Here is a 15958-nt window from a genome sequence, read left to right on the forward strand (position 1 = left end):
TGAGTCACCAGGTATATAAAGGTGGGAAGAACCTTTCAGGCAGAAGGAACTGTGTAAATAAGGGTACAGTGGTGTGGCTTAATAAATGTTGAGAATCGTGACTTCTAAAGAAGAAACCAGACAGATGTGGGCTGTTGTTATCCAGCATTCATCTTCTCGAGGAGCTTGAGCTTTCGTCCTTGAGCACAGGGACGCCATTGAGTTTTAAGCATGGGCATGACATGATCCAGCCAAAGGTCTAGGGCGTTTGGGTTGAGTTTCAGACAAAACTTTGACCAAAGTGGGGAAAATTATTTCTCTTCAAAGTTATTAGGGGAGATAATGTCCCAACTGAACAGGCTAGGGGCCATGGGGTAAGAGAATACACAATTCATACGCAAACATAAAAGGAGCCAATACTGAAAGAACAACGGTTCAAAACTGGGCTTATGAAAAGGGCAGACTTAGCTGTTTCCCCCTGGATCACTTACACTGGGCAGGAGACCTTGAGCAAGCCAGCTTCCCAAGCTCTTCTGAGCCTCAGGTTTCTGATCTAGAAAACCAGCATTGCAGTTAAACGTACCACCGCAGAATCGTGAGGGGATAATGAAAGCTAGACCCTTCGCAGTGTGCCTGAACTAGCAACGGCTCTGCTCAGGAAGGAGTAGTTATTTGGTTGGGATGAAAGGTTTACCAAGAAGTTCTGTGCCAAACACACGGCCTACCAAACCCACACTGGGGGAAAGAGAGGCGGGGCTGGGTGCCTTTTCTCCTTTCAGCAACCTGGTGCAGCTGAAGCCTGTCCCCCTCGGAGTGATGATCGCTGCTGGCCCAAAGGGCCGCCTGGGATCCGCCTAAACGGGTGGGGAGGGCTGGGGGGCGGGGGGAAGTTGGCAGACGCGGGGGAAGAGGAGAAGCTGAGCCCGGGCCCCAGGAGCTCGATGGCGAAACTTTGACGCCTTCTATTTAAAGTCGCGGGGCCAGCCCGCCCCCCGGGCCGGGAACCCGAGCCGCGCGCCGGGGCAGGGCCGGGCCGGGCCGGGGCCAGAGGCGCAGTCAGAGGGAGAACACCAGGCGCGCGCGGGCGGCTCCGGCTCCAGCTCCGGCTCCGGCCCGGCAGAGGCACGATGGCGAGCAGCGACAGCAACCACGCCGCAGAGAGCCCCTTCGGCTCCGACGGGGACGAGGAGGCGACCCGAAGGCCGGAGAGCGACGAGGAAGAGGAGGACGAGGAGGACGAGACGGCCGCCGAGTCGGAGGAGGAGCCGGACGCCAGGTAGCGTGCGCCCCTCTCCTGAGGCCGCAGCCCGAGCGCGGGCCCGGCCGAGGGCCTGGAGGTGCGGCCGCGAGGGCAGGTGCTTCGCAGGCCGACTCCGCACGCTTCCCTTTTCTTTCTCTGCGCTAGAGTTCGTTTCCTCCGAGCTCAGCACTTTGTCTCAGGGCGTGCTGCCGTGGTAAGGAACTTGAAGGTGAAGGTGCTTGCTGTCAGCTGGAGTGACAGGCCCGCCTGCAGCGGCAAAGTTCACGACCGCCCCCCTTCCCTCCTTCACTCCCCCCTCCCTCCCAGCAACTTGTGACTTGCTGCTCTTGTTTATTCCCGGGGATTTACTTAGGGTCCTGCCTGACCACAGAATGTGCTGAAACGCTCATGTTTGGCCCAAGGCTTAGGAACAATCGTGAAAGCCCGAGCTAGAAGAGAAGGGGGTACGGAGTGGGGGTGGAGGAGGAGAAGGCTGCTCTGGAACCTTCAGATAACCGGAGGTCTCTTGGAAGCCAGCCCTGGACCAGATCGCTATGAGAGGGCTTTAATTTGGTACAAAGGCTTACAAATTCTTTGGACGAAAGAAGCCTGACTTTCAATAACCCCTCTTCTTAAAATCGTGCTTTCCCCCCACTATGGTTCCAAATATCGTTTCAATGAATGTGATTGCAATTAGGTAATATTGTATAAAAATATGGGTCTCCTTCTACTTCCATCTCCCTCCCTCTCTTCATGTACGTCCTAAAATGAGAACAGTAGAAATCACCAGGGAGAGAGTCGTGTTTTGTTTGCTTGTTTTGGTTTTTTGTTTTGTCAGTCAGTCATGTCCTTTCTGAAATCTATTAATATCAGTAGAAAGGCTCTGTAGGTGACAGATCGATGTGCAACGTTTCAGAATGCCCCTCTCAAAGTTAGAAGTTCTGTCCAACCAAAGCCCGCAGAGCTGAAGTTGAAGTAGCCCACAGAGTAGCACTGATAAAGCTGGATGGTCAGTCAGATAAGAAGACTGGAATGTAGGTTACATATTGACCAAGCAATTGCCGAGTGGGAAGCAGGCACAGTCCCTGCCCTCAAGGACTTTATGGAAGAAATTAGGGAGCAATATGGGGAATATGAGTCTATGTGCTAAAGAAATGAGAGGGGCAGGGGGGACAGACCGTGCATACTGTGGAAGCTCAGAGGAGAGTATGTAGATGTGTGACTGCCTTGAGAGGAAGTGGGCATGACCTGGGCCTTAGAGAGTAAGCAAAAGATGCAGAAAGGAGAGGCAGAAGAGAAGGCACCTGCGGGAAATGGAGGAGGGAGTAGGCACCGGTGATTCCCGGGCAATACTGAGAAGGGAAATCTGTCAATCTCAGCCTTTAGAACCTTTTCCCCTAAGTGGCATTGGGGATCCTCATATCTTAGCCCAACTAGAATTTACCACCTAGAGAATTTGAAAACTCCAATGTGAGCAGCTGACAATGATTCCAAACACCACGCTGGGATTCCTTTGCCTTTTTCGGGTAAAGATAGGATTTTTGGGTAAAGATAGGATTTATCTGCAGTAAGTTTCAGCCTGCTCTGACTGCAGGCGGTCAGGTGGACACCAAGGCCAGCGTCGGGATTAGTAGAGTGAGGGAAAACAGGAGGAAATGGGCAGGTGGCTGGGCGCTGAGGCTTTGTAAACCATCACACTTTTACATTTTGGATTTGATAGCGTGAGTAACAAGAAATCAGTAATTCTGAGCAAGATTTAGCTAAGATTGGAAACACATTGGAGTTAGGGGAAGGTTACCGACAGCAGATTGGCAGATTAGAAAGTTGGTTTTCGGGAGGGCTCCTATCAGAGAGACAGTAGCAAAGAGGAAGAAAGGTGTGTAGAGATTGAACCATGGTGAGGGCCAAGGGAAAGGAGATGGCAGGGAGGCTAAAGGTAGAGAAGTGTCAGTGGGCAGGACCTCCTGGGGGAACTGAGAGTCCTGGACTTTTTACTATCTTGAAGTATTGTTAGAAATCAAACCATTTTGTTGTGTGTACGTTTACAAATATGGCCTAAAGTTCTTTTTCTTCTGAGGCTAGAGGTGAGGACTTGGAATATTCTGTAAAGGATGGAAGGTAGGAATGATGTCTCATGGTTCTTCACCCCTTCCTCTTGCCTCTTCTGCCAAAGATTTACAATTATGAGAGGGTCCACTCGCTCTGTGCCAGGCTTAGTGCTAAGTGTTTACGTATGTTTTCTCATTTTAAACCCTCCCAGCAACGCGATGAGATGGCTGTCCTTTTATAGATGAGGAAACTGAGGCTTTGTATAATTTCCTGAGGGTATAAGGCAAGTCATTATAAGAACCAGGAGGTGAGCCTGGGTGTTTCCTCCAAGCCACTGCTGGACTTTCACCACCTGCCTTCCTTTGCAGGACAGACCTTTATGTAGGTGAGACTGGAATGGCTCCAACTAGTTTCTGCCTTGAAAAATTCATAGAGCAAAAGGAAAGACCTCATCTTTTTGCATAATAGTGGAAATTTTCCCCCTTTGTGAATGGAAAAGTTGTTTGCATTTTCTTGGAGGTCAGAACCTTTCTCAGAAGTTAGATTACAAACTGATTTTTTTTTAATTAAGAGGCACATACTAGTAAATAAATGGAAATAGCCTAATAGTAACAGAATGACTATTACATCTATATTATGTGTTATTATTAAGCCATTATTAAAATGCTATTTATTATAGGTTTCTTAAAATATGGAAAGTGTATATATTGAATAGGAAAAAAATGTTCACTGTAAAATTTAGAATGATCTCACTGTAAAATAAAATATGTATTGGGAATAGGCCTAAAAGGTTAGTAAAGTTTCCTAAAAAGTTAATAAAGGTTACCATAATAAACATAATAAAAGGTTAATAAAGAACATTTCAGGAATGGTATATGGAGTTTTCTGTATAGCCACCTTTCTGAATCAAGGGGAAAAAATCCCTTTTAATTATAAAAATGCTTTTCTAGTGCAGACAAGCTCACCATTACACATACCAATGCTTATATCGGATCAGAGAACTACCCTCCTGATGTATCATTTAGTGATACGAATATGATATATGGCATGAAAAAGCCTGAGTGTGAATCCTGTTGGCCATTCTGTCATGAGCAGATTCCCTATTTTGTCTTAGCCTCAGTTTTCTCATCTGTAAAATGGTAGTAATAGTTCCTAATGTATAAGGGATGTATAATGTATAAGGTTGTCATAAACTATGTGAATGTAAGAGTACTTGCCTTTAGTAGGTTCCCAATAAATTTTAGTTTCTTATCTCCCTTCAGATGAATCATCATTGGCCATCAGATGAGTCACTATTGGCCGCAAAGCTATTTCTTCTGCCCACCTTCATCAGTGAGGGGAGCATAATGGTCTCAGTTTTCAATGAGTAATGATCCTGTTCCACTTTGATATGTTCCTGTATTCATTCACTAAACATTCATGGAATGCCTACTGATTGCCATGGACCATGCAAGGTGCTAGAGATACAAAAATTACTAAGAATCCATTACTGTCCCATGGTATTCATATTCTACTTGGAGAAACAGAAAAACATAATTATGTCACTAACTTTATAAGTGATTTAAGGGGGAAAAAAGGTCCTTATGAAGTACCTCAAAGTAGGGAGAAAGTCCTGGAATCCATCCTGCCTGGAAGGATTGGAGAAGGCTTCATAAGGGGCTTTGGAGCAGGGTATTCAATGCTAAAAGTGCCTAGAAAGCTAATAATTTGTGGATATCAAAAAATATTTTTGTGTTGCTAAAACTTCATACCAAAGTTATATGTGAAAAGCATCTCTATAAAACCTACAGGATTTCAGAGCTGGGAGAAGCTTTAGAAATTTCTGTTCCCAGAGAATCCTTTTGCAGATTCAGAAACTGAGTGTCAGGAACATTTGTTCAAAGTCACACAGCTTTTTAGTGGTAGAGTTGGGACTTAATCCAGGTGTCTGAGCTCCAATCTAATGTTCATTAGTTTATTCTTTCAACAAATGTTTATGGATTGATTGATTGATTGATTATTATGTGCCGGACACTTTCTAGGCACAAAGGATATAGTAGCGGACAAAATGAACAGAGTTTCTGTCTTCCTGAGAGTGACTTTCCAGTCTGGGGAGACAAATAAACAAATATGAAATATGTCAGGTGGCAACAAGTTGTATGAGAACACGTGTAGCAGGATAAGGGTTTCGCTGCTTTGGAGAAGGTGGTGAGGAAGGCTTTCCCGATAAGGTGACATTTGAGTGGAGACTGAAGGAATGAGGGTTCTAGGCAAAGGGAAGAGCTGGTGTCAGGGCTCTGAGGCAGGAATATGTGTGGCTGATTTGAGGACACAAGGAGGTTGGGTTGCTGGAGCAGAGTAAGTAATGAGAGTGGAGAGGTGGAAAGGGAGTCTGAGAGGTAGTTGGGTTGCAGATCAGGTAGCATTTTGCAGGCCATAGTAAGGACTTCACATTTTATTCTGAGTGAAAAAGGAAGCTGGGTTCAGTCTACCAAATCACTCAAGGTTTAAAACAAACAAACAAGAAAAACATGGTGGTTGCGGTATTCCATTAAATAGTAAGGGCCCATACATTCATATACTCATTGATATTTTTTGGACATCGACTATATGCCAAACACTGTGCTAAATGTTTCAAATTCACGGTGTCCTGTATGGTGGGAAATATGTAAATGTGCATTCATTATTTCTGCATTTTTTTCTGACTGCAGAGCAGTGAAGCTGGACTCTTTTAGTCTTTCTGACAGATCACTTAGAAATTTTTCAGTATTTTTGCTTTGGATCATTTTCTGTTGTTCAGTTTTAATTTCTCTGTTTAAGCACAAAGGATTTTTGCCCCAGCAGTACCCAAAACCTAAAAATCCTCTTGAATTGCAGTTTTGCCAGTGTCTGTATAAAAATAGGTCTGTGTAAGCTGATAGAATTAAAATTATTAGTGACATTTACATTTAAGTAATCATTGTAAGAAACAAAACTTTTGGAAGGTGAAGGGAGTTGGTAAGTGGTTTTTGTTATCAGTACGGAGCACTCTGTTTCCATGTATCTATTTATATGATGGCTCCCACTGCTGTGCTTACCCAGGTGTTTTGACAAGTGTGTCATTTGAGCCGGCCCTCTTTTGAGGTCAGTGGAAAGAGCTGCGAGGGGAGGGGTGACTGCTCAGGATGCCAGAGACGAGGGAGGAGAGAGGATAAAACAGGCGCTTGGAGCCAGAAACTGAAGAGCTATTTAAGTGTTGGCTGCATGAGCATTACATGCCCTTGGTTAGACTTTGACTCAATATAAGGAATACAGCAAGAGTTGTTGTTGTTTTTTTTAAACAGCAAACCTACTAATGTGTGTGACATATTGACTGTAGAATTTTACAAAAACAAAAGAAATGTATCCATTTCCTGGATATTCTGAATCTGGGCTTAGTGAAAACCTTGACTCAGTGCAGACAATATAGCCAAATTCCCCTTCCAACCAAGAAAACTTAGAGAATCAGGTATAAGAGACGGGATGTGGTCTGTACCTGAAATAGTAATCTTTGGCTTAGTCCAGCATTCTCCAGTAGACATATAATGTGAGCCACATATGTAATTTAAAATTTTCTAATAGCCACCTTAAAGTCAAAAGAAACAGGTGAAATTAATTTTAATTTATTTTATTCAACCCAATATACAAGTTATTATCATTTCAACATGTCATCAATATAACATTATTACTGGTATGTTTTACATGTTTTTATGATAAGCCTTTAGATTTGATGTGTATTTTACTTTCACAATGCGTCTCAACTGTCCCCCCCCCCCCCCCCCCAGCTACATTTCAAGTACTCAGTAACCACATGTGGTTAGTAGCTGCTGTGTTAGTGCAGGCCTGATAATACCTGGACATCCATTAGCTTCCCTGGAATCCACAGAACTGCCACTAAAGTTGCATATGTGTATACAACCTTAGACACTAGGAACATAAAAGTGATTGCATGGCACAGTTCTTTCTCTCAAGGAGCTCACAGTCTGGCACAGGGAAGCAGTTAGCTCCACCATAATGTCATAATGTCATAAGCACTACACTAAAGATATTAACAAAGGAATAGAGAAAAGACATATATTCTTCTTAAAATGAGACTTAAAAGGTTTTGCAGAGGTAACGCCACAGCTGGGCAAAAAGATATTTCAAGTACAATATGCGGTTAGATATTGCCTTAGACCCTAGTTCCAGCTCTCGTGCTGCTAATTGCTCCTCTGCCTAAGCTTTCTTTTTCTCACCCACCCAGAAGCACTCAGCATTTCCAAGACTGAGGATATTTGTTGAATGAATGAGTGAGTGGCATGAATAACTGAATGAATGAATAAGCAAGTGAATGTCAAGTCATCAGACTCCCATGAGAAGCAAATTTAGTTGGGATGTTGAACCTGTTAGGTAGAATTGTGGTACCATTCATTTACCAGGAACTGACAATATCCAGTGACTCTGGAAACACAGTAGCTTGGAGGGGACAGTGATAAGTACGAGGGATTGTTCAATTAGGATGTCTGCAGTCATCATTCCCACCTTCTGTGACTTGTTGGAAAGCCTCCCCTAGGCTGACCCTCCAGCCAGATCATAGATGGGAGGATAAGAATAGGCTTTGCTTTTTGCCCAGAGAAAAGTCCTCTATTAAGGCAACTGGAGTGTATTCAGTTCCAAAATTCCACATCCTAATCTGATAAAGTCCAAGATATGTGGGAAGATTAAATGATGCTACTGTTGTCTTCCAAATTGAACAGCTCAGAGCCTTCTCATTGAGCCATTACTATGTTTTCTTAGTTTGCATATGCTTCTCTTTAAAAATAAATTCACATGGTAAACACATTTACATTCACCACAAATTTCCTCTTAACGGCTGAATTCACTAGGGCACTTAAAATTGTTGATTTGTAAATAAGATTAATTTCCTCCTGTTATGACTTTGTTAAATTAACATTTGTTAAGTGGCGCCATAGGTGGTGCCAGATGGTGAGCCATAGTTTGACAAAAGACCACAAAAGAAATTGCAGTAGGGATCTTTATTACTGACAAGCCCTGGGGGAAGTTCATAGCCACAGGGGAGGTGAAGGCAGAGTGAAGCAGAGAGAAAGTCAAGACCCAGGACACATGCCTTTATTAGGATGAGTGGAGGGCTCTGGGTTTCCTGGGCTATGACTAGATCAGTCAATTTGAACTAAAATTAGTGGGGTTTTGGTAAGTTCCACTGCGGTCTTATCTAGGGGAGGCACTGAAGGTGGGGGAGACTGTTGATCACAAGAACTGTCGGGGAAGTCATATCAGGAACTTCCAAAGGCACGTGACTCTTCAGACTGTTACCTAGGATATGTGCTTGCATGAGGGAGGCTGGTCAGCTTAAGGCTCCCGCAGGGCAGCCACTTGACCAAACAAAATGGATGCCGAGGCCCCAATACCATGGAGTAGCTTAGCTAAGCTCATGACACCTTCACTTTCAGGAATGTCCGTACTATAAGAAAAGAGGCTCATTCATTCAAGAGAAAATTATTGAGGACCTACTTAGAATGAGTGAACAAAACACAATTCCTTATCTTTAGAGTTTAGTCTCTGGAGAGGGCAGCCAGTAAACAAGCAACCTCACCTGTAATTAGTTGAATCGAATGCTTTAGTGAAATGAATTGGGCCTGGGGAGCTGCGGCTGCTAGCTGGGGTTCTGCTAGTACGCCAGCCCATCAAGTCTCAGAGTCTTTGTGTCAGTCTCTGGATCCACCTTGCTAGCACTTCTCTTTCTGCCTACAGAAAAAGATTTCAGTGTCCTGTGGCCCAAGGCTGGCAGCAAAGCCTGGCTGCTGATGGCACTTAACCTTGATGGGGCCTTAGCTTCATTTCCCTGACTTATGTTTCTGATGAGTGAACAGAGACCCAGAGAAGGGAAGCGAAACCAGTATTGACTCAAGGAACAGTTGGTCTATCCCTTGCACTGTCACGTGTTATTTTGAGTTATTTTCTCAATAACTCTGTGATATAGGCATTGTTTTCATCTCCGTTTATGAAAGAGAAAATGGAGGCTTAGCAATACTGAGTAATTTATCTAATGTCAGACAGCTCGTAAGTGTGCTAGGGTTCTAACCCTAGCCTAATGGTTCTCATGAGTTCATTGCCCACCTCAAGATGTATGTCTGTATACACAGTGGACACATATCTGGTCTTTATTAGCTAATTTCTTTTTTATTTGAGTATAAATTAGTTTTTTAAAAATAACTATTTTAATTTACTTCTACCTTTAAAAGCAAAGCATAAAAGACCCAGAAAATCTGCATAATAGCTAATCCTGACCAGCCCCTTAACATATTAAGTTTCCTAGTGATAGGGGAAGTAGATCTTATGTTTAAAAATAGACATTAGGCAATCTAGTGTGATTGAATTTTCATAAGGTCAAACATAGCAACACCAAAATAACTTCTCTACATGCTCTATGGGATCATGTGATAAATGTTTAATAGATAATTACTGTAATACCTTTGTTTAAAAGAATTTGTATTGGAGGGGCACCTGGGTGGCTCCGTCAGTTAAGTGTCCAACTTGGGCTCAGGTCATGATCTCACGGTTTGTGAGTTCGAGTCCCGCATCGGGCTCTGTGCTGACAGCTCAGAGCCTGGAGCCTGCTTCAGATTCTGTGTCTCCCTCTCTCTCTGCCCCTCCCCTGCTCACGCTCTCTCTCTGTCTTTCAATAATAAATAAACGTTAAAAAAAATAATTTAAAAAATCGTTTAATAAAAAAAAATAATAATCTTGTTCCTGGGTGCCAAGACAAGGGCATGGAACATGAGAGGTGACAAGTGGTCTTTGAATTTGGCAAAAATGCAGGTCAACAGAGATAGATTAAGGACAGAAATGCTACCACCTGTGAGAAGGTTAAAAGTTGAAACCTTTCAGCATCTGTTTTAGATTGGATTCCCTTTTGAACAAATCCCTTCAAATGCAGGACCTTACAACACTTTCCTGGGAAGAAGAGGGCACCAGAAAGGGGAAGGTGGGTTCTTAGGAGTAAGAGGGCACCAAAGGCCCACCGAAGTGACAATTATGCTTCCTCGGTCTTGCTCAGAGGAGTGAGTTAAGGAGATTACCCAGGACACTGCAGAAAACCACTTTCTCCAAGACCTCAGCCTCAGATCACTCATTACTCAGGGAGGGAGGGATATTCTTCTGACTCCCTGACTCCAAGAATCCAGGATACAAAAAGAGGGGTGGGAAGGCAACATACACAAAGTTGGCAGTGCTAATATATGAACCAAAATCACTTGATAATAAAATGTATAGTTAAATTGGCTAATAGGATTCCTACTCCGTTTACATACTTTGGAAGAAAATCCCCAGAAACTGACCTAGTTGGCAGGAGATGCAGGGTAACACAGCCTCTGTGGCTGCAGGACCAAGGCAGAGAGGTGTTTGCCTGCACCAAAAACTGGGGCCTTACGATCTGAATAACTTAGGAGAATCAATGGCCTACTTAATCTTAGAAGAAAATGGCAAGAAGTGGCAACCATTTCTTAGAGTTTTCTTTCCATTTCTCTCTGCTCCAGTTCTTACCTGCTGCTCAAACTGCCAGAGTTTCCACCTGTCAATCCCACAAGTTCCCTTGGACTGAGTTTGCATAGCTTAAGAGTTAAGAATCACAAATTCAGAAACCCAGGCTTTAGTAACAACATTCCCTCTGAACAGCCTTCCATTTGCCAGGAAATTCTCATGTAAGTGATTTTCTCCAGGTAAGGGGAACTGCCTTGGGTTCCAGAGTCAGGGTCAGTCAGGTTTGGAGTTGCATAGCAAGCTGTGACCAATTGAAGCAGAAAGTGACCCTATTCGCTGGATATTGGTAGTTGAGAAAATCAGAAAAGAGAGTTTAGATGGCCAGGAACAACCCTTAAAACCATGCTTCAAAACTGGTCTGAACTATGCAACTCAATTATAAAAAGACAAATAGCTTAATTTTAAAATGGGCAAAGGATCTGAATAGACACTTCTCCAAAGAAGATATTCAAATGTCCAATGAGCCCATGAAAAAAGTGTTCAATATCATTAGCCATCAGGGAAGTGCAAATGAAAACCACAAGATACCACTTCATACCTACTAAAGTAACTCTAACCAAAAAGACAAGAACAAGTGTTGGTGAAGATATGGGAAAATCAGAATCCTCATACACTGCTGGTGGGAGCGTAAAATGATACAACTGCTTTGGAAGACAATCTGGTAGTTCCTCTAACTCTCTTAAACATAGAGTTACCATATGACCCAGCAATTCCACTCCTAGGTATATACCCAAGAGAAATGAACAGATACATCCACATAAAAACTTGTTGACAAGTGTTCATAGCAGCTCTATTCATAAGAGCCAAAAAGTGGAAATGACTGAAATGTCCATCAACAATGAATGGATAAAGAAAGTATGATATATTCATACATGGGATATTATTTGGCCATAAAAAGGAATGAAGTATTGATTTGTGTTACAAGATGGATGAACCTTGAAAACAGTATGCTTAGGGAAAGAAGACAGACAGAAAGGACCGCATACTGTATACTTCCACGTTTATGAAATGTCAAGAAGAGACAAATCTGTGGAGATGGAAAGGATATTAATGGTTGCCTAGAGCTGGGAGAGAGATGGGGAAAAGATTGGGGGATGATGCTTAAGAGTGTGGGATATATTTTTGGGCTGATGAGAATGTTCTAAAATCGATTGTGGCGAGGTTTGCACAACCCTATGAATATACTAAAAGCCAATGAATTGTACGCTTTAGTTGGGTGACTTGTATATGAACTATATCTCAATAAATTGGTTTGTTTTTTTAAAGTTCTTGGGTAAGGAAATGGTTGCCATTATTACTGGGCACTAGATGTCACAATTTGTACTATTGCCACTTTCATACCAGTAACTCAGGATTGCAACAACTGCTACCCCCAGAGAAAATGACGATCTCTACCATTTATTTCATTCATCAGTGGCTCTCAAGTCGGTCTGGAATGGGTGTGAAGATCATCATGGGGAGAATATCTGGCATTGTCACCTTTAGGACCCACAAGGTGAATTCACCGAATGGGAAGAGAGGTCAGATGCTAGACAGTCCAAAGGAAGTCAGATGTCTACTGGAACAGCATGAGACACTGGACTAAGATTTCTTCAGGTTTTGTTACCTGATCCTCAGAATGTTGAATACATGATGTGTGAGATTTTACTTTTTCTATGGATGGACAATGCTTTATTTAAACAGTGAAACAGATCAAATAGTTAATGTAATAGGAATAATAATAAATAATAATTAGTAAATAATAATAAATAGCAATTTATTTGGAAATACAACACAGAGCAATGACCGAGTACAACCATATGAGGTTGAAGTACCCTTTCCCATTAAATATCAGTTGACTCTGACTATCATTGTTTATTCTAGCTTTGACTTTGCATTTTATGATAGTAACAAGTCTTTAATTTAGGCCTCACTGTAACCTGTCTTGCACATCTTGGTATCTCTGCTTTGGGGTTTCAAAGCTCTATTGAAATCTCTCTGTTGCCATTAATTATCTGTTTGCCATTATTAGAAAGTTAATTGCCTTTTAATTCTTTTAGTCTATATACCTAGGTCAGTCCTCCTTTGGGGAATTATGCTTCAACTCACAAGGTGGGCTACTATGACCCTGAACAAGGGGAGAAATGAGACTCAGATTCTCTTTTCTGGTTACTTGGAAATGGAGACACTGATTCTACTTAGCTAGTTTTAGAAACAAAAGGTTGGGGTTCAGGTCTCAACTTTTTGGAGATCTATTCTACTTTATTTTGATCTTTTTAATAATATCTTGGCTTTTATGTTTTTAAAAAATTGGTAGCTAATTTTCCTATTAGTCAAAAAAATTCTAAATTTATTTCTATAAACTGTCCAAGAAGAAATTAGCTAAAATTGCTGAGCATAACTTGGGGTCTGAGTTGGTATCCAGAAAAAAAAAATGCGATTTAGAACTAAGTAAAGCCTATCCGTCAAGGTAGGGAGCCCAGAGTATAGAAGATGGGTGGGGAGGAGATCCCATATAGATGGGAAGGGTAGAACTCTGAGTGTAGGATCACCCAAGTGGGTTTCTAAAACCTTGGAACAGTCCACTCAAAATAGAGCCCAAACAGGGAATGTTTCAGTCTCAGAATTCTGCAAGCACACCTATTGTCTACCTAGGTGTAAGAGGGTGAAAGCCCTCTGAATCTATCCTGTCACTCAGGAAGGCCTCCATCCTTCATCAAGGCAGGTCATGCCATCTGCCAGAGGTGAGATTGTATTGCTTTCCCCGCCCTTTCCCTGTGTTCCCTGGAATATAGAGGTATTGAAAGAGGGAGAAGCAATAAAACACCTTTTCAGAAAGCCAGGATCCTCTGCTTTTGTTTTTGGTTTATGTCTTAATCTCCTTGGGAAATAACTGTTTGGAAACATAAGAACTCCAAGACAATCGTGTAGACTCTGGGATTGAAGGTACCGTTTGGTAGCAACCATGTTGGGCCATGTGCAAGAGAAACTGAGGAAGCCATGCTAAAGGAGAGAGACACAGAGGGACAAGATTCATGATGGATTTCCTCTTTCCTCTTCCCTGTGAGGCCTGGATACATCTGCCCTTGGATTCCATGAGAAATCTCTGTTTCCTTCAGATAAGTCCTATTTAAGTACTTTTTCAAAGCTAGCTTGAGAGAATTTGTTCCTTGCACAAGAGTGTTTTAATCTCTTCTTAACATTTCTAGCAGCTATTTTTTTTCTCTTGCAGACCTTGGCTCCATATGTGCCCTTCCTCAGAGCTATCCAAAAGAACCCCTTAAGGTGGAGTCATGCCCCACTTTTCCAGAAATGCTTATTTCCCCCAATCAGGAATCTTTTGGACATCAATGGCTACAGTATTGAAACCCATTTGACCATGAAGTCCATTCAACCTTCATCAGTACAACTTACTCCAGCAAAATTTTAAAAGCCTGCTTCAGACCTGGAGAAACTCATCCTTCCCATTCACATGCCTCCCTATTGCAAATATGTTAACTCTGTTGAACACAGGGTTATGGACCTAACACCAACTCTAGCACATACCATCCAGGCGCTGGGAGCAAAACATTCATGATCAATCTCGGATTGACCTCAAGAGTCAGAGTCCCAGACTGTCTTTGAGTCTCTCCTGGAGAGTTGTTAAAGCCTTAGCAGAAGTTCTCCAGTATATACTGGTGAGAGCTGCATGACCTCTTTGAGCCTCACACTCTGAAAGTTGTGGGTATGGGGAGGAGTAAGTGAAAATATGAACGCACCAGGATATCACAGGCTCCTAGAACAGAGTAGAGTGTGAAGGGGTGTCCATTCTTCCCCCTGCCTCCCTTCAATATGATCTGTCAGGACCCCTTGACTCGAGCAGTTTTATGGGACCATGCTGCCGTCTAGCAATGCTGCTCTCCAGTGCCCACTCCTCACTTACACCTTAATTGGGTGTACTCCCAGTTGTACAAATAACTCTCCTTGATTGGTGCTTTGTTTTTTGTCTTAAAACTGACAGTGAACTTCAGTCTGGACTACACCTATCTCATTAGTGTCTTTTTCTCATTTCCTCAGGGGGTCAGAAAATGTCAAAAGCTTTCTTGTTAGAAAAGTATTTGAATACATCTCAGGGTTTCATTAAAATATACTAGTTCTAAAGCTCCCTGCAATAATTGTGAGCTCCAAGTCAGAATAGAGCCAGGGATGATGTCCCTGCAGCCACTGGGATGTACAGTTGGAACAGCTCTGTCAGCACAGTTTGGTGAATGGCTTTTCTCTCAATTTAGGTTTCAACACGATCATGGCATTCTAAAAAGGATTTCATTCTTCATTTCTGTTTTGTTTAGGGTCTGTGTGTAATTTTTCTTTGGAACACATAGCACACACTCGTAGATGTTGACTGAGAGCATAAGTAACGATTGAGCAATGCAGGGAACAACAACCAGAAAACTCATCAATTTTGCTTCGTTACACTTTACAGAGATAATCATTGTTAGAGAGATGCCTTCTCTCTTTACTATTTATAGTGTTATGAATCAATCAAAGTGGATTTATAGATCCTTAAAGTCTGGACTTTACAAGGTTAATTCAACATCAGAAAGGAAAAGGCAGAGAACGAACATATGGAACACTTGTTAATTGCTAAGTATTGTACAAGGCATTTTACACATAGTGCAATGCAGCTGCCTTAGGAAATACATTATTAATTTCCATGTTAACTGATGATGACCTTCAAGCTTAGGAAAGGTAGAAGAAGTAATTTGCCCAAGCTAGTAAGTGATGAAGCCAGGATTTAAACTCAGATCTCTCTGGGATAAAAAATGTTATTTCTACCATTACCCCATCTGTCTGTATCGCATTGACTCAACGCTGTGGTATATACTAAGGTAATGAGACTTAGTTTGTGTTTGAAGAAACTTAATGTCAAATAGAAGATGCATAGTAAATACTAATTGTAATAATGCTAAATAGCAGTAAGTAAACACTGTGGTCGAATTATCAGAGAAGTACTCTGTGAGCAGAGAATTCCAATAAATCTCAAGTACTGTATTTCATCTGAGAGAGTGAGCTCACTAACAACTAGCTCAGTCACATTTTGATTTTCTAAAAACAACTCTCAAGACAGGGCTCACATGGTACACTGTGTTGATAAGTGTGGGTAAGGACAGAAGGCTCTTGTACAGGCTGCTGATA

The 15958-nt window shown here is 42.3% G+C and overlaps 1 protein-coding gene across 1 annotated transcript in view; it reads left to right on the forward strand.

The window, feature by feature from the left end:
- Positions 1–977: 977 nt before the first annotated feature.
- The window catches only part of LOC125159883 (cardiomyopathy-associated protein 5-like), a gene marked incomplete at its 3' end in the record, with an annotated part of 48302 nt that continues 33321 nt past the window's right edge, over positions 978–15958 (forward strand). The window contains exon 1 of the mRNA XM_047848535.1: positions 978–1255. Coding sequence (XP_047704491.1) covers positions 1107–1255 — 149 coding nt within the window. The remainder of the gene's footprint in view (positions 1256–15958) is intronic.

This window comes from Prionailurus viverrinus, unplaced genomic scaffold, assembly GCF_022837055.1.
Source record: "Prionailurus viverrinus isolate Anna unplaced genomic scaffold, UM_Priviv_1.0 scaffold_80, whole genome shotgun sequence".
NCBI lineage: Eukaryota > Metazoa > Chordata > Mammalia > Carnivora > Felidae > Prionailurus > Prionailurus viverrinus.